The following is an 18,675-nucleotide window of genomic DNA, read 5'->3' on the forward strand; positions in this document are numbered from 1 at the left end:
CCATCTCATCTCTCTCCTGACAGCATTACACATCTCTCCCAGGTAACTTGTATTCGCTAACCAGGTGTTTTTCCTCTTCCACAGGTGTTCAGAGGTGCTTTCCACGGCCCTTCATGGACAATCTTAGACCTCTGCAGTTCCGTAAGTGTGCCTGTGACTCGTTGTTTTTGTTGTTGTTGTTAGAGGAAGTTGCTTATATAAGGACCTCTTTGATCTCATATAGATAGAAACGTACTAACGTCAATTCTTACAGTCATCTTACAGGCTTTATATTAGTTCTTACAGGAAGGTTATCCAATTGTGTACCTCGTTTTCTCATGCATACAAATACGTTTTTATATATGTTATGTTTTAGGTTCTTCAGGAAAGGTTTTCAAGTACTTACCTAATTTTTCTCTTACGTATACAGATATCAGATTTACCTTTAAGTCACTGCGGACGATTTTAAACCTATCGTATCATAAATTTAGTCACTTTTTAGACCCACATAGAGACGTATACAGATATCAGATTTAATTTTAAGTCACTGCGGACGATTTTAAACCTATCGTATCATATATTTACTCACTTTTTAGACCCCCATAGAGACGTGTTTCAGCCCTCGTGTATGGCAGCAAATATTGAATGCCTATAAGGTCTTCATATATCATTTTAATTTTAAGTCGCTTCCCACAATTTTAACGCCGTGGGTATCGTATATATTTGATTTTAAACCCCATAGCGACGTCCTTAACCCGGTAGCAGCGACGGGCCAAATTTGTGGCTTTACCGTGTACCAGCGATGGGCCAAATTTCTGCCATGGTATAAACCTCCCAAAATAGATGATGCATAAACTGATCACACATGCGTTGATATATATTATGAAATGGTTTGCGTAAGTGATGATTCTCTCACATTATTTTACTTAGAGGGGCCTTTAACCTAACCTAACCTAACCTAACCTAAGTAACATGACCCCAGCAGATACCGGGTTAAGCCATTTCATAGGTTATAATAACGTCGAAAAAAATTGATATGCCTTGAAAGAGCGAGCGACGGGTTGTTTATATGCTAAAAGTAATAACCAGGCGATGAAAGGCAAGGAATAAGCTGGACTCGGGGTTTTCTATGTAGCGTAAGCAAGAAGCGGTCGGCGGCAGGTGTGGCAATAAAATTCTAACCAGGTGAAGGGAGTTACTTTTTCCAGGGCCAATTTATGTAGGTAAAGAAAAAGTAATTGATCTCAGGTGTTCAGGAGGGGAGAGAGAGAGAGAGAGAGAGAGAGAGAGAGAGAGAGAGAGAGAGAGAGAGGTAGATAGATAGATAGACGATTCTGTAACCCGAGTTTAAGTTCACCTTTTATATAAGTTGTGTTGTTATCATTATTATTTTTACTATTTTTGTTATTGTTTTTTTATTATTTATTAGCATAACTTTACTTTTTTTCACGGGTTCTTAAAGTTAGTTACGTGACAGACAGACAGGCAGACAGATAGATAGGAAGAGAAAAGCATTATAGACATAGATCATTTTTACATTATGACTCAACTACTCTCTCTCCCTTTATCTATCTATCTATCTATCTTTCTATCTATCTATATTTCTATCTATGTATCTATTTCTATATCTCAATCTCACTTTTTATCTCCCTCTCCCTCTCTCTCGCTCTCTCTCTCTCCCCGACCCTCCCGGCAACAGCAGCAGCCAACCACAAGTCCCCAACATGTTACGGCCCTGTTGCATCACCTCGCCCCGCGCTATCAGGCCCTGTCACGTCTCGCATTTATTTACCTTATCAGCCCAGGCCCTCCCCTTCACCGTCTATCTCCGGACCTGCCTCCCCGCTGACCGCATCCCTGTGTCACTCCCGCTATCGAAGTCCACACGTGCTTAACCATGAACTTGAGGGGGAAGGGACTGCGGGGGTGGAGGGGGGTATTGGGGGTATGGGGGTATGTGTGTACGTGTGTGTGTGTGTGTTATTGTTACCTCAGCTTAGAAACAAAAGGTGATGTTTATTTTGGGCTTTTTGGGGTTTGTGTGTGTGTGTGTGTGTGTGTGTGTTAGGTAAGTGAGATTTTGAAGGTCACGTGTCTTGGTCTTCCCACGTTTTCTGTGACCCGAGTTTTTGTTGACCTTTACTTTATTATTTGTTATTGTTAGACTATTATTATTATTATTATTATTATTATTATTATTATTATTATTATTATCTTACTGTTTTCTGGCATCCACGAGTTTTTCTATTATTATTATTTATTGTTTTGTTTTATTATTGTTATTTTTATTATTCACTCGATTGACTTTACTTTTTTCACGTGTTCTTAAAATTAGTCACACATTCTTACATCCCATTTTCTTTGATTTCAGTTTATTTTCATCCTTTTCATCAATCCTTACCTTCACGTTCCTTTTTTTCTCTCGTGTTCTCAAGATTAGTCACGTGTTATTAGTCACATCTTTTTCTATACCCATTCCCACACATTCTTACGTCCCAATTTCTTTGAGTTCAATTTATTTTCATCCTCTTTATCAATTTCTCTCCTTCACGTTACTTTTTCTCTCGTGTTCTCAAGATTAGTCACGCTTTATTAGTCACATCTTTTTCTATACCCATTCCCACACATTCTTACGTCCCATTTTCTTTGATTTCAGTTTATTTTCATCCTCTTTATCAATTTCTCTCCTTCACGTTACTCTTTTTCCTCGTGTTCTCAAGATTAATCACGTTTTATTAGTCACATCTTTTTCTATACCCATTCCCACACATTCTTACGTCCCATTTTCTTTGATTTCAGTTTATTTTCATCCTCTTTATCAATTCTCTCCACGTTCCTTTTTTTCTCTCGTGTTCTCAAGATTAGTCACGCTTTATTACTTACATCTTTTTCTATGCCCTTGTTTATTTTCCCTTTTTCATCATTAATTTTCTTTGCAACACGTTACCTTTTCACGTTCTTAAAATTTCCCACGTGTAGTTTTTTTCCCATTTTCTTTTATTTCAGTTTATATCCACCTTTTTAATCATATCTTCGCTTCTTGTTACTTTTTTTTCACGTGTTATTAAGATTAGCCACGTAGTCTGACATCCTATTTTATTTTATCTTCGTTTATGTTAATTTTTTTTTCATTATATCTTCGCTTTGTTACTCTTTTTCCTCGTGTTCTCAAGATTAGTCACGCGTTATTAGTTACATATTTTTCTACCCACATTTACTTTCCCTTTTTTTATCATTTCTTTGCATTTTTATAACTTTTTTTCTCCCGTGTTCTAAGGATTCAGAGTTCTCCGTACCTTACTTCTCCTTACCTGCAAGTATATCAAAGCAGAGGCGAAGGTAAAGAAATAAATATGAAAAAAGACTCGATAATCCTTTAGCGAGATATTAATACCAAGAACTAAGATGTGTTTCGATCCCTTTAACCCTGTACTCAACCCCTTAATGTGATCCTCTGACCTGGATACACTTGGCTTCTATTCCTTCCTTCCTCTTCTCTCTTCTCTGTTCTTTCTTTTCACCTCTTCTCTTTTTCTTTTTTCTTCTTCTCTCTCTCTCTCTCTCTCTCTCTCTCTCTCTCTCTCTCTCTCTCTCTCTCTCTCTCTCTCTCTCTCTCTCTCTCTCTCCTCAACCTCCCGTCCCTTTCAACTCTCCCTCCTCATCCTCAACCTTGCTCATCCCCGACGTCAATTGCTTCTCAGAACTCCCGTTGATATTTAAGCAGTGTTCCCGCGGCGCGCTGGAGGCTGCCACGGACACCAGAGCCTCCTATCCCTGGCGTCCTGTCCCTCCCTTATCCCCCGGCCTTGATGCTGAGGGTAAGACAGTGAATAGGATGCTGGTTGTTGTGGTTGAGGTTACGTTAGGGAGTATGGGAAGGAGGGAGAGGCTGAGGAAAGGAGGAAGAGGGTGTCATAGGGAAAGGAAGGAGGGAGGAGTATATAAAAAGTAGGTCGTAAGCTTCCTCTCTCTCCCACCTCCACTCTCTCTCCCTCTCCCAATCTCTTTCCTCTGATGTTCTCCTTTATCATCATTCTCCTACTTCCCTCCCTTCCCTCCACTTCCCACACACACGTCACACCACCTCCTCACCTTCTCTCTCCCTCCCTCCCTCCCTCTCCTTCTCTCTCCTCTGGCGTTGCTAAATTACCTCAAGACAGACTGCACTACATAGATCTCTCTGCCTGTCCCTCCCTCCCTTCCCTTCCCTTCTTCTCCTTCCTCTCCTTTCCCTTCCCTTCCCATGCGGTCCCTGGGCGTGGGTAAGGAAAGGAAGGAAAAGGAAAACTAGTAAGGAAAGAAAGTGGGAAGGGATGAAATAATGAGAGAAAGAAAGAAAGAAAGAAAGAAAGAGAGAGAGAAAAATAAAGAGAGAGAGAGAGAGAGAGAGAGAGAGAGAGAGAGAGAGAGAGAGAGAGAGAGAGAAGGTTGATATAGGACAGAATGCTAGAAACTATGAAATGGGAAGGGAAACTAATCGAAACATGTTTAGTTAGTTAAGGATAGTTTCGTGACACTCATATTAGTACTGAAAGAGTTTTAAAGAAAGGAGACTAGAAAAACAGAAATGAGACCCAGTAGAAGAATATAAACAAGGAAGAAGTAGAAGGATATTAAACAGAGAAGTAAAGGAATATATTAACAAAGTCACTTAAGGAGTAGGAAGAGGAACAGGTTAGAGGGAATCTGCGAGGGTGACAGGAGGAGGAGGAAGAGGAATATCAAGAGGAGGATGAGGAAGAAGAGGAGGAGGAGAAGCATCTGTTGAGGACGTCGGGAGAGAGGGAGAGAGGGAGAAGCTGCCGGTCTGGGTCTGGGTCTGGGTCTGTCTGGAGCAGCGAAAGGCTCACAAGTTGTCTGATCGCCGCGGTGCGTTGCTCTGACGGGTATTGCCTCAAGGAATCAATTTGGCGACGCGCAGTTCATCTTCGTCCCGCTGTTGCTGTGTCTGTAGGGATGCTGTGAAGGGCTGAAGGGGAAGTTGAGGGGAGAAAAGGGAAGGAAAGGGGTAGAAACTAGTGAAGGGAAGAAGGGAAGAGGAAGAATCAAGGAAGAAACGAGCAAGGAAAGGGAGTGAATGGTAGCTATAGGGAATTTGACGGGGAAGGAAAGAAAGGAAATAGGAGGAAATAGGTGAGGTAAGGGAAGGGAAGGGGGTGAAGGGGGAGGGAAAGAGGGTAGGAACGAGGGATGGTAAGAAAGGAGATAGGAAGAAATAGGTAAGGGAGGGGAAGGGGTGAAGGATGGGGAAGGAAGGAAAGAGAAGAGAAGGGAAGGGGACAGAGAAGGAGGCGAGAAGAAGACAAGAAGGGAAGGACACAGGAAAAAAAACAATTAAGGACAAGAAAGAAGGAGAAAGAAAACAAGTTGGAAAGAGGAAAAGAAAGAAAAAGATCCGTTACCAAAAGAGAGGATCAGATTCGGTTGGTGAGACGTCCTGATACACTTAACACACTGCTCAGGGTCAAATCTCAAGCAGGTCTCAAGCATACATTACCCCGGGCAGCATGACAGCATATGTAGCGCGGCGCATGAAGATGGTATGTCGGGTCGATATGTGGGAGGTAAGACTCTGGCGGTAGGAGTATCATTAGGAAGGGAAAGATAAAATTCGTGGGTAATTAAGGGAAGAATACAAGAATAGACTAGAAGGCATGGTTGGGGGTCGTAAGGGAAGGTCCGTGGGTGGTGTTGTCCCTCAGAGTCCCAGCCCCACGTCCTTCCCACACTGTTTTATCCAGTCCGACGGTGACCCGCTAAGCCCCCGGGTACCTTGACTTCGAACCGGCCCCTTGGTACTATGAGGGCAGCCGGGCGCCTCAGTAAATAGGGTTTATGTACATGTATTAATGGACGCAGCCTGTTTGTGTGGGGTAGAGGCTGTGACTGTGTGTTGCGGGATATTTCTATTGTGTACTCGTGTTTATTTTGATATCAGTTCTTTTTCATTATGAGAGAGAGAGAGAGAGAGAGAGAGAGAGAGAGAGAGAGAGAGACAGACAGACAGACAGAGAGAGAGAGAGAGAGAGAGAGAGAGAGAGAGAGAGAGAGAGAGAGAGAGAGAGAGAGAGAGAGGTTATAGAGTAATGGTGATGGGGGAGAATTCGTGTTTTTTTTATGCCTTACCAACGTTTGTGAGCGTACCGACAGCCCCGGCTCGTGTTGACGTGTGGAATGTGTTGTGACAGGTGTAAAGACAAGTTGTTTTCCGGTTTTTTGTTTCTTGTTGGTGGGTAAATGGTGTTGTTCTAAGTGTTCTTTGCTTGTATGGTAGTGTTGTGTTGATGTTCCGTGTGTGTGGTGTTTTTTTTTGTGTGTTTTGTGTGTGTGTGTGTGCATGCCAGTGTTGTGTTAGTGTTGTAAGTGTTGTGTTGGTGTTCCTTGTCTTCTCCAGTGTTGCTTCAGTGTTCCTGCAGTGTTGTGTCAGCGTTCCTTACTCTTTAGTGTTGCGTAGGTGTTCTCTATACACACGAGATGTGTTAGTGTTCTCTATACATGTGTTATTTAATGTCCCATGTGTCTAAGTGTTGTGTGAGTGTTCCCAGTATTGCTTTGTGTTCCATGTATTCCAGTGTTGTGTCAGCGATCCATTCACAGCAGTGTTGTGTTGTATTTTCACGCCACTGAGTGGTGTCAGTGTTCTCAGTATGCTGAAGTTGTCTCACTGTGTTGTGTCAGTGTTCCCACACACCCTGTGTTCCCTCAGTGTTGTGCCAGTGTCCCTTACAACCGTGTGTTGTTTTAGTGTTAACAACACCTAAGTGTGCTTTTAGTGTTACCTACACCGTTAACTACACCTAAATGTTGCGTTTAGTGTTCCCCACACCACAGTGTTATGTCTGTGTTCACTACACCTCAGTGTTGTCTTGTTGTCTCAATGTTCCCTTCACCTCATTGATGTCTCGTTGTTTCAGTGTTGTCTTGTTATTGTGTCAGTGTTCCCTACACCCCAGTGTTGTGTCAGTGTTCCCTACATCCCAGTGTTGTGTCAGTGGTTCCAACATCCCCATCCCAGTGTTGTCTCGTGTTTTATCAGTGTTGTCGTAGTTGAGTCAGTGTTCCCTACACCTCAATGTTGTCTTGTGTCAGTGTTCCCTACACCTCAATGTTGTCTTGTGTCAGTGTTCCCTACACCTCAATGTTGTCTTGTGTCAGTGTTCCCTACACCTAAGTGTTGTGTCAGTGTTCCTTATACATTCCAGTGTTGTCAGTGTTCCCTACATCCCAGTGTCATCAGTGATCCCTGCACCCAAGTGTTGCCTTGTGGCAGTGTTTCCTACATCTCAGTGTTGCCAGTGTTCCCTGTGCCCAAGTGTTGTGTCAGTGTTCCTCACGCCTCAGTGTTCCACCAGTGCCATACACATTACTTGCACCTTTTCCTCGTGTAGAAATTTAAGAGGGTGAAAAATAAACGTCTAGAGCTGCTGTATGTATAAGCTTTATTTAGTATCAGTGAATTAGAAAACATGTAAACATCCAGAGCTAAGCGTGTGACTGTAAACCACGTGTCCACATAAGACGTGGCGGCTCAACCACGCAGCGCTTGGCCAGCACGACCAATCATATAGCCGCATCATTTCTGCGTCGGGCGGTGATGAGGTCAACCTCCACCGCCGGGGCAGGTGTACAGTGCAGGTGTGCGCCGTATTACAGGTAATCACGCGACGAGTCCCCCGCTGCGAAATCATCTAATTAACTGGCCATTAATTAATTACTTCCGTATGTAATTCACGAGGATGGCGGCGGTGGAAGACGATTTTTGACCTACAAGCCGGCGAGAGAGATGAGAGAGAGAGAGAGAGAGAGAGAGAGAGAGAGATGGGAGAAGACGCAGTGTATGATAGCGACAGATTTAATAGAGAGAACAATAAACTTTAAGAGGAGAGAAAGGAAAAAGAGGGGAAAAGGAAGGGAGAAGAAAGGGGGGGTGGAGAGAGAGAGAGAGAGAGAGAGAGAGAGAGAGAGAGAGAGAGAGAGAGAGAGAGAGAGAGGGTGGAGACTGGAGAGATGGGAGGGGCTGGAGGGATGGAGACACCGGAGGAAGAACAGGGAGGTGGAGGAGGAGGTGCAGGCGGAGGTAAGACGCAAGGTGGGCGCGGGAGAGTGGAGGCGTGGAGGCGTGGAGGCTGTTAGTTAGCGGGAAAACATACGCGGCATCCTTGACTAACATAAGAGGTTAATTACTGTCATTACCTGAGCCTAATAATATACCGTCGCTGGCAACTCCACGGCACGCGCCTCCAGACCGCGCGTGTGCTCTTGCCCGCAGAAGCTCAAGAATATATTTTTTTACCTCATTTAAACACCTCCTTCTCCTTCCTATGCATCCCTAATACCATCCTCCACAACCCTTAGCATAGGACTCTTCAGGGCGGGTCTAAGGATATGTGTTCCCTAGTGTTCCATCTTCGTCTTGGTTTGGTTAAGTGACACCTGGACCCACCTGCTCTCTCTGGCGGGCGGTTTCGAAAGCTTCCAGTCCAGCCTCGCGTAGGCCTGGCGGCGGTGACGGGGTGCGGCGCTCGCGTGAGAGGGAGAACCAGTCTGATGAGCACCCCGGACATCAGCTGACCGAGGCTATAGGGCTGTCCTGTTAGTGTCAACGGTGATGTAGCCGTGACTGATCGGATTTGGGTTCGGTAGAGGTGGCATGGAGTTCGTGGGTTGAGTTCGATGTTAGGGAAGCAGTCCCACGTGTTCTTGCAGAGGTGGGCGTCTGGGTGGGTGTTTGCGTTAGTCTTTTATCGCTATGAGTCAGGAAATCGCATGTACGGAGATAAACAACGAGGATTTCACAGTCATCGCCATTGTTTAACGTAGAGATATAATCTGTCGTAAGTTTTCCCATTGTACTGAGTTGCACGTTGAGGTTTGGGGTTGTTTGAGGAATGTATTAGAAGGAGAGTGTTGCGCCCTACCTGTGAGCCGGTGCTAGGTGGGGTCAGCGCGATCAGGGGAGGAGAGGTGGACGAGAGGCGGAAGGAGGAAGAGGTGGAACGAGAGAGAGAGAGAGAGAGAGAGAGAGAGACACACACACACACACACACACACACACACACACACACACACACACACAGAGAGAGAGAGAGAGAGAGAGAGAGAGAGAGAGAGAGAGAGAATGGAGGGGAGGGGGGGTAAGGGGAGGTAGGAAACAGAGTGCTGCACTCAACACGCAGACATACTGGTGAATATGGAACAAGCGCCGGCCTGTTCCCGTCAGTCAGCGGTCCTCAAGGTATATTAAGTAGTGTTGCGAGGCTCTGCGCGGCCCCCGAAGGCTCCGTGCCCTTGGCTGAGGCGGGCGACGCAGGAGGAGGACGGAGACGGGTGACAAATATCCTGACGGTTCAAATAGGGACGAGAACGATGGATGAGATGGCGAACACGGATGACATAACGGGAAAGACGCTGGAGGATGTAACTTTTAAGGGGACTAGAGACCACTTGTAGGTTGTTTTCTCTTTTTTTTTTTATCTCGGACGAAGAGCTATGACGAGGACATGTAACTAGGAGGAAGATCGTTGGATGCTGTGAGGTAACGAGAGACTAGCGACCACTTGTATAGGTTGATTTCTCTTTTCATTTATTTTATCTCGGACGAAGAGCTGTGACGAGGACGTGTAACTAGGAGGAAGATCGTTGGATGCTGTGACGTAACGAGAGACTAGCGACCACTTGCAGGATGATTTCTTTTCATTTATTTTATCTCGGACGAAGAGCTGTGACGAGGACGTGTAACTAGGAGGGAGAACGTTAGATGCTGTGACGTAACGAGAGACTAGCGACCACTTGCAGGATGATTTTTTTTCCTTTATTTCGAAGCATGACAAGATGACTAAAATAGGGTGACGGGGAGGGGCAACGTTTATTATGACGAGGAATTAGAACGTTGGATGCTGTGACGTTACAAGACTCATATCATTTGTAGATTGTTGCTGTTCTCACTTGTTTTGAAGGATGGCAAGATAACGTTAAGAAGGCGTGAAACGTTTCTTGTGACGGATAACGTTTTTTTTTCTGACGGAGGAAATAACAAAAGACACCAGACGACGTTAACATCATGAAGAGCGCACTTGAAGGCTCTCGTAAACATCATTCTTTCTTTCTTTCATCTTTAAGAACAACAAAACGACGATGTATAAAAGACCGCAACACACATCATCATATAATAGAATGTGGGTCTTCCAAGTAGGTAGGGGGAGGAGGAGGGGGAGCAAGAAGAGGAGGAAGAGGGTGGCTAAGAGAAGAGGAGGGAGGAGCTGAGGGAGAAAGGGGGATGAAGAGGGGAAGAAGGGGAGAGAGGATTATAGAGATGGGGAAGACGGAGAAGGAGAGGAGGGAGAAGAGGAAGAAGAAGGGGAAGGGGGAGAGGGGGAGAAGAAAAGGAAGAAGAGGGGAGAGGGAGAAGAAGGAGGGGAAGGAGGAGAGGGGGGGGCAAGAAGTGGAAGAGGAGGGGGGAGGGATGGGGAGGGGGCGTTGTAGGGATGAGGGAGGCAGGGAGGGGGGTGGCTGAGGAAGAAGGGGGGGAGGGAGAGGAAGGGGGGTGGGGGGAGGGGGGGGACCACCACCATCGCCACAGCTGACCAGAGGACACTCGATCGATAACCCGAGGAGCCGCCCCGCCCCCCCCCTCACCCCCCTCCTTTACTCTCTCTCTCTCTCTCTCTCTCTCTCTCTCTCTCTCTCTCTCTCTCTCTCTCTCTCTCTCTCTCTCTCTCTCTGTGTGTGTGTGTGTGTGTGTGTGTGTGTGTGTGTTTGTGTGTGTGTGTGTGTGTTTTCCTCCTCCCTTTCCTGCGTCCTTTATCGTGTTTGTTTTCCTCTGTTCCAGATGAGAGGAAAGCAGTATCTCTCTCTCTCTCTCTCTCTCTCTCTCTCTCTCTCTCTCTCTCTCTCTCTCTCTCTCTCTCTCTCATTATTTTTCTTCTTCTTCTCCTTCATTTTCTTCTTCATTTTCTTCCATTTCTTCGTTTTTACCATCAACTATTCCTCCTCCTCCTCTTTCTTCTGTTCCTCCTCCTCTTCCTCCTGCTCCTCCTCCTGCTCCTCCTCCTCTCCTTTCACCCTTTATTTACTTATTCGCTCATCGTAGCACCTCATTCGTACCTCCCAAATATATCATCGGATAGGAACATAAGAATTAGAGAGAGAATAGGAAGGAAGGAAGGAAGGAGGGAAGGAAGAAAGGAAGGAAGGTTATGAGATGATCTTAAGATGTGGATCATTGATAAATATTAAAAGATGTGAATATACATATGTAAGAGAGAGAGAGAGTTAGATTCCCAGAAGCCTTTAGGGAAGTACTATTGATGATGATGTTTCTATATCCACCAATCTCTCTCTCTCTCTCTCTCTCTCTCTCTCCCCGGCATCCCCTTCGTCAGTATCGCCACGCCTCGGCCTTGTGCTCACCCTCCGCCTTTCCCTCGAGCCCTTGAAGCCAGCCACTCCAAGGGCCGCCCAGCCTTAGCTCATTCCTTCAGTGCCGGTCGTATGCCATCTTTATGAAATATAAAAGCAATTCGCGGCCGTCACTCGCACGCGGCCCGGCACGGAGACTCGCTCTTGTTGTCATTATTGCCGAATTGCGAGGCGGCAGCGAGCGGCGACGACTCTTCTCTCTCTCCCTCCCTTCCCATCGCTCGCTCGCTCCTCGCCGCCGCTCAGTCTTAGGCGCCGCATTTCAAGACCTCAATTTCCTCGCCTCCTCTTCACTTTTTCGCTTTTCCTCTTGTGGTTTTGAGGTCTTGAGGGTTGTTGTGGGGTTGTCGTGGTGTGGGTGGGTGTTCTTCGCCGCGTGCAGTCTCCCGGCCGTCCACCCCTCGGCGGAACCTCCCGACATCGGCCAAGACAGTCGGGTGCGGCGGCGTCGGGGGTGGTAATTAATGAGGCGTCGGGCGTGGGTGTCGGCGAGGCGGGTCCTGCGGCCTCCTGGAGCCTCTAATGTATGTTTCGCGGGCTACAAGTTTTATTCCCCGTAATTGGATAAGTTGGCCGGAGTTGTTTTCTCATGAGCCTCATTGGTGATTCTGGAGAGCGCGGCCGCGCGGGTCCTCATCTGACGGGGGTGCGATTGTAACGCGCCGTGTGCCAGCGGCCGCTATTTAGCAGATTCCGCGTCCGGGGTCGGCACCTTTTTTTCCATATAATTTGGACGCTCTGCTCATTCCGCCTGTTTCCATACACCTTCTGATGACATTTTCTACGATTTGCTAAATTACGTATTTAACATAATTATATGTTATTATGTATTATGAACCTCCAAGAAGTTACCATTGCGCATCCTCAACATACTCACGTACGTCTTTCTTACCCTTACAGGCGCACCGGATGAGCCAAGCAGCCTGGTTGGTGGCTTAAGAATCGGCCCTCGTGACGTAGCGCCGCCCTATTGGCCACCGCTGCCTCTCGCTCCTCCCACCATGCATCCTCCACCAATCGGCGCGCTGCCTACCGCAATGGCTCACGACGAAGAAAGCGATTGCTTCATGCTAGGAGAAAAGCTGTCGAAGAAACCGAAACGGATCAGAACAAGAGTAGACGCCGGAGAGCCAAGGAACTCTTACTCGGCCTTCAGTAGTCTGCCCAACCTGTGTGGTGTTAGTGTTAATGCAGTCAGGCCGGGAAGTGCTCCCAACCTCTTCAGTGCAAGTCAGTCTTTTTGTGGACTACCGTTTGTGAACTATTTCAATCCCCCACCCACGGCGGGTTCTCGCGGTATGCTAAGTGAGTTATTCGGCGCCCACACCAAGCCTGTGGCGCCCTGCCCGCCCGAAGACACAGTGGCAACCATGGGTGTGTTGGACAAAGTGACAAGCTCGAGCGTCCATAGTGCTGATGCTGTGAACTCAGTGATTCGGGGACCAGAACCAGATAACGTACTCTTACGAGAAATACTTCAAGGGCGTAAAAGAGAAATTCTTACTATGGAGGAAATAGAGGCCGCCCGTTCTTTACACAACAATAATAATAGTTATAAAGGTGCCGCGGAGCCAGTGGAGACCAGTAACGAGGACACGAACACTGCCAGGGAGGAGAGTGTGACGGCGGAAGACGCTCGCTGCGAGTCTGAGGTGGAGGAGACCATGAGTCAGAACAGCCCGCGCACAGACTCCCCCGAGCCCAGGAAGCGACTGGAGAACATCGTAAGTGTGATCCGCTCCTCGCCCACCCCAAACACCACCGTCAACGGCTGCAAGAAGCGGAAGCTGTACTTGCCGCAGCAGCACGAGGCCAGGAACAGCTATGACTCGCAGACGGAGGAGGGCGAGGCCGCGGCGGAGCCCGACAATAAGACGAGGCGCCTGGAGGAGGACGAGCAGGGTGAGTCGCGGGCGCCAGAGTCAGGAGAGGAGGGGGGACTACAGATTGACTTGAGTGTCAGGCGGCGCTCCCCCGAGAACCAGCGAGCCCCCTCCCCCAAACCCCCAACCTCCACCTCCTCTAGTGACTCGAACGACGCCTCCTCCTACCTCCTAGACTACGCCCAGCGTCTTCTTCGCACGCAGGAGGCGAGACAGAGAGAAAACGACTTGAAAAACTCCGACTTGACGGAAAAACTTCAGCTGCTAAGAAACCTGAACCTCAACTCCCAGGTAACAGACTTGGAGGGCCTCGCCGACGTGCTAAAAACGGAGATCACCGCGTCCCTGGCCGTCATCATCGACACCATCGTCAACAAGTACGTGCAGCAGAGGAAGTTGTTGACCAAGCAGGCGGAGGTGGCGGCCGAGCAGCTCAACCGAGACATTGCCTCGCAGCTGATGGAGCGCTCTCGCTCTCCTCGCTCTCACAAGATGCTCGACCGAACGCCTCCCAGCATGCCCAGGCTCAACGGCATGCCCGCGCCCCACGGCCCCCTCAACCTGTCTCCGTACCCAGGGTCAGAGAACAGCCTCAACAACCTCAATCTGCCTCACCTGCGGCCGCCCATGTACAAGCCTCCCCACGGCTTCTTCCAGGGCAGCTTACCCCCCATGGGCGCCATGATCCCCAGCGGGCAGACGTCCCCTTACAATGGCATGGAGCCCGAGCAGGACGAGGCCCTCCCGCTGGTCGTCACGCCCAAGAAGAAGCGCCATAAGGTGACTGACTCCCGCCTGACGCCTCGCACCGTTGGCCGCCTGTTGGAAGACTTCCCCCGCTACGGTCCCCTGCCCGGCATGGTGGGGCCCACGTCACCCCGCAGCTCGCCGCCCCCGCCACCCATGAGCCACCACCACCCACACCACCGGCCGTCTTCCTTCCCCCAGCCCCCGCCCCTGCTGCCCGTCTCCCTGCCCACCTCGGTAGCCATCCCCAACCCATCGCTACACGAGTCCAACCTCCTCTACCCAGGCTACTACGGCGCCCACCGGCCGTCATCCCCCCTCGATGGGCGGCGGGAGGAGTCGCCGGCGGGGCCTCCACCTCCACACCACCATCCTCTCCTCCATCCAGCGCTGCTCGCGGCCTCCTCTCCCGACACCTTCTCTCGCTTCCTGCACGGCGCCGATCCTGACCGGGCCTCCGACTGCTCTCCAGCAGACCCACACTACGACGGAGTCCAGCCTACTATATCCTTTTACTCACCACAACGTAAATATCCAGAGTCTCGTTTATTGTTTGTGTTTGCTTCGCAGACATTGCATATATATATACATAGCTATATATATATATATATATATATATATATATATATATATATATATATATATATATATATATATATATATATATATATATTAGTATTTAGCATTTTCAACTCATGACCATTGCTCTCTCTCTCTCTCTCTCTCTCTCTCTCTCTCTCTCTCTCTCTCTCTCTCTCTCTCTCTCTCAAGCTAAATCTGTCAGTCATATAAACACACGCACAAACACACACACGGCATCACCAACACCATCACCAGGGCCGCCACACACTCTCCTCTCTCCCCCGTGCAGCACAACATCCAGAATGTCGTGTCTTGTGGGCCGCGAGCCAGTGGTGAAAAACAGAGTCGCTCAGTGCTTCCTCCGTCCCGCGCTAAAAGTCTACGTAGAGTTCACTCCAAATTTCATTAAGTCCATAAATTGTACCTCAGTGTTCAGCAGTAAAGTCTGCAAAACACATCACGAAAACATCCTTTGCATTAAGTTCTGAATTCAATGTGTGGGCTGTGAGTCTGTGTTGCTATTCCTCGAGTTGTATCAGGAAACAGAGTGTAGTTCCCCTCTCCGCCGCCAAAAACAGTGTCCACACCAAGTCAGTCAGTCAGTGATGTGCCTCTAACACCACCTCCACGCCACACCAGTGATGCTTGTGATAGTTACTCGTCATCCTAAGCCTTCAGTGACAGTGTTCATCTTCACGTGTTCCATTTTCAAGTCTCACAATCTTTATTTTTTTTTCTAAGTGCTTGTTTTTCATTTGGTCTCAAGTCTCACGTATCATATTTTCCTCTGAGTTAATTTTTCCATCAGTGTAACTTGTTTCACCTTTTATTAGTGTCTATATCAGTCTTTCTAATCTATCTCCATCACTCCTGACTTAACTAACCAGCTATAACAACCCTAAGACTTTCCATTCCCTTCACTTCTTAATCACAAAGCTCACAGAGTCAATATTTTACTAAGTTCATCTCGCTATCATGTGCACGTTACCTCTTAAAATGCAATACTGAAAAAGAATTGATCGTGTAATGCATCAGTTCCTAGCAATAAGCCTTTAGTAACCTTCTTCAGTAGCCTTTTTCCCGTCTTTCTGTGACACATTATCCATCTTCCACTTCCACGTATGAGTAACGCTGTGTCATGTGTCCTCTAAGGTTGTCACTTGCTGCCCCTCCATCACCACCAAGACTCAGGTACAATTGCCAGTTTCCTTCCGTTCCTTCCCGGCGCCTTATCATCCCTCACGCCCTCATTAACTCCATTATTTTCCATCACCACGTTTTTCATAATCTGCTTTGCCTGTTACGTGCTGATTTGTGCCCTGTAATACGAGAACAAGTCCCTATCCAATTCCCGTCCCGTTCCACCTTACCCAGTTTCATGTCTGTTCATCCTCCAACACTCCCTTTCCCCCTCTCTCCGTGATGATTGATGGTCTAGCGTGAAGGATAGTCGAGCAATATCACCTCTAAGTCATCCCTGAGTGGCGGACTAACCCTCGAAATTGCTGCTTAAAAAGTTATATAATCTTTCCGTGTGGCATTTGAAGAGTGGCTCCTTCCGTGGGCTCCCAAGTGATCGTCCCTTCTCTCTGCCTGTCATTCCCTGTTATTATCTTGTCAGCGCCCTTATTTGCTGCTTCTTTTTCTATCCCCGGTTTGCGTTTTATGAGTTGCGTTCACGTGATGTCCCTATTAGTCTTGTCTCGGTCCGTGGCTTGCTTTGACGCCTCCTCTGTAGTGCTTTCTCTTTCTGTCTGTTTCTACCTATCTGTATGTCTGTGTATTTGAAGTCTGTATTATGCGTGTGTGTGATTTCTCCTCCTATTGCTACGTCTATATACTCTCCTCTATCTCTATCTCACTATTTCTATCTGTCTATCTATCTGTCTGTTTATTTGAAGACTCTGTTATGTTAGTATGTGGTTTACTTCCCATTGCTCTTGTCTATAGTCTACTGAACCTCCTCTTCCTCTCTCTATCTATCTATCTATCTATTTGTCTACCTATCTATTCATATATCTTTCTATCTCTCTAGTGTTTGAAGGCAGTAGTTTGAGTGTATGTGATTTATCTTCCTATTTCTCTATCTACATATTTACCAAGGCCTAGTCCTCCTATCTACATCTATCTATTTCTGTATCTATATCTATTTATCTAACTATCTATCTATCTATATGTGTGTTTGAAGCCTAGTTTGCGTCTATGTGTGATTTTTTTTTCCTTTGCTCCTGTCTACGTATTCTTCAGAACCTCCTCCTCCTCCTCCTCTTATGTTTGTTCCTCTGTACCAGTTCTTCCTTATGACCCCACGGCATTCATTAGTTATGTCTAATGTCTACGACCTTTATGTCTCAGCCTGTGCTCTGTTGTTCTTTTAATCTCGCTGCTCCATTATTCACGCCGGCCAGTCTCATCACTCAGATCTCATTTTGTTTACCGCATTACTGTTTTCATATTTATTCATCCGATAATGTTAAGTGTGAGTGTGTGTGAGAGAGTAAGTGGGTGGGTGCTCTCTCTCTCATCTATCTACCTATCTATCTATCTGTCTATCTATTCATCGTAAACACCACTTTCCACGGTATTAGGTGCTTGGTAGTAGTAGTGGTGGTAGTGGTGGTGGTGCAGGTGGTGGTCAGGGACGTCTAGCGAAGTCCTCCCTCAACCCACCTCTTCTCTAGCTCCCGTTTTCTTCAGCCTCCCTCCTTCCTTCCCTCCCGCTACGGCCGCTCCCGGAACCCCCGAGCCCACAGCCTTGCATGATACCGCCAGCCACCAATCAGCAGCCTGGCCGTCCCGCTGGTCTGGTGATTGTCTGCTCCCATTGGCTGCCGGGAGAGATAGGACCCTGAGAGACGAGAGGGGGTCGGGGTCGGGAGGGGCGGGAGGGAGTAAGGATGTAAGCTTCTCCGGGGCTTTCTGAGGGAGGGAAGGTAGGAGAGGGAGGGAAGTGAGAGAGGTTATTTGTTATTTAGTGTAGGATGATGATGTAGTGTGAGGCAGTGAGGGCGGTGTGCGTGCGTGCGTGAGGGAGAGAGAGAGAGAGAGAGAGAGAGAGAGAGAGAGAGAGAGGGTTATGCATGCCCCTCGGGTGCTCTCAAGTGGTAGAATTTGGGTCTTCGAGTATAAAGTATAGGACCTCCCCCTTCCCTTCCCTTCCCTTCACCCCTTCCTCGTGTATAAAGTATAGGACCTTCCTCTTCCCCTTCCTCCCCTTCCCCTTACTCTTCCTCCCCTTCCCCTCACTCTTCCTCCTTTCCCCCTTACTCTTTCCTCCTTTCCATTACTCTTTCCCCTTCCCCTTAATCTTTCCTCTCCTTTCCCCTTACTCTTCTCCCCCTTCCCTTGCTTTTCTCTACCTCCCCCTCTCCTCTGTTATAAGATTAGGGGTTAAAAGATCGATGGATAGATAGAAAGATAGATAGATAGTGCCTCGTCTTCTCTATCTGTCTATCTATCTATCTCTGCTTATCATATTCTTTCCACTGTATTCCTCCACTCATCCGAAAACACACACACACACACACGCACGTCTTGGCGGTAGCTGGGTAATATTGAGTCTTAAGGAGGGATCGCTTGGCAGACTTGTGTTCCTGGCTCGCTCGCTGGGGGGAAAGGAAGGCGGCGGATTCCAAGAAGGGAGACACTGCGAAGAGATATTTGATGCACTGGATAGTCTCTCTCTCTCTCTCTCTCTCTCTCTCTCTCTCTCTCTCTCTCTCTCTCTCTCTCTCTCTCTCTCTCTCGCTATCTCCATCTATCTATCTATATCAAAAACATCACTTTCTACTATATTACGTGCTTGGAAGATAAGAGTTAATATTCTTCTAGTTTCGTCTCTAATTATATCTTTTTGCGGTTTAGTTTCTTGAATCAATAAGAGTCGGGGCGAAACTTACGATCAAAGTCTTTAACGTAGAGAGAGAGGTCAGTTGCTAGCGCTGAGGTGGTGAGGAGACGGAGAGTGAGGAAGGGAGAGAGAGAGGAGAGAGTGGGGGAAGGGAGAGGAGAGAAGAAGGGACAGTAAGGTAGGGTTAGGACCGGGTGCATGCAGGGAGAGAGAGAG

At 47.6% G+C, this 18,675-nt stretch overlaps 1 protein-coding gene across 9 annotated transcripts in view; it reads left to right on the top strand.

Moving 5' to 3' along the window:
- Positions 1–18,675, top strand: part of LOC127002195 (homeobox protein prospero-like) — a 233,811-nt gene that overhangs the window by 193,089 nt on the left and 22,047 nt on the right. For 4 of the 9 annotated variants that reach the window (XM_050867885.1, XM_050867886.1, XM_050867887.1 and 1 more), the window contains exons 5-7: positions 85–141; positions 12,298–14,553; positions 15,762–15,800. In XM_050867885.1, coding sequence (XP_050723842.1) covers positions 85–141; positions 12,298–14,553; positions 15,762–15,800 — 2,352 coding nt within the window. The remainder of the gene's footprint in view (positions 1–84; positions 142–12,297; positions 14,554–15,761; positions 15,801–18,675) is intronic. The other 5 variants (XM_050867888.1, XM_050867889.1, XM_050867890.1 and 2 more) reach the window with 2 other exon arrangements.

The sequence above is a fragment of the Eriocheir sinensis genome, chromosome 22, assembly GCF_024679095.1.
Source record: "Eriocheir sinensis breed Jianghai 21 chromosome 22, ASM2467909v1, whole genome shotgun sequence".
NCBI classification, from domain to species: Eukaryota; Metazoa; Arthropoda; class Malacostraca; order Decapoda; family Varunidae; genus Eriocheir; species Eriocheir sinensis.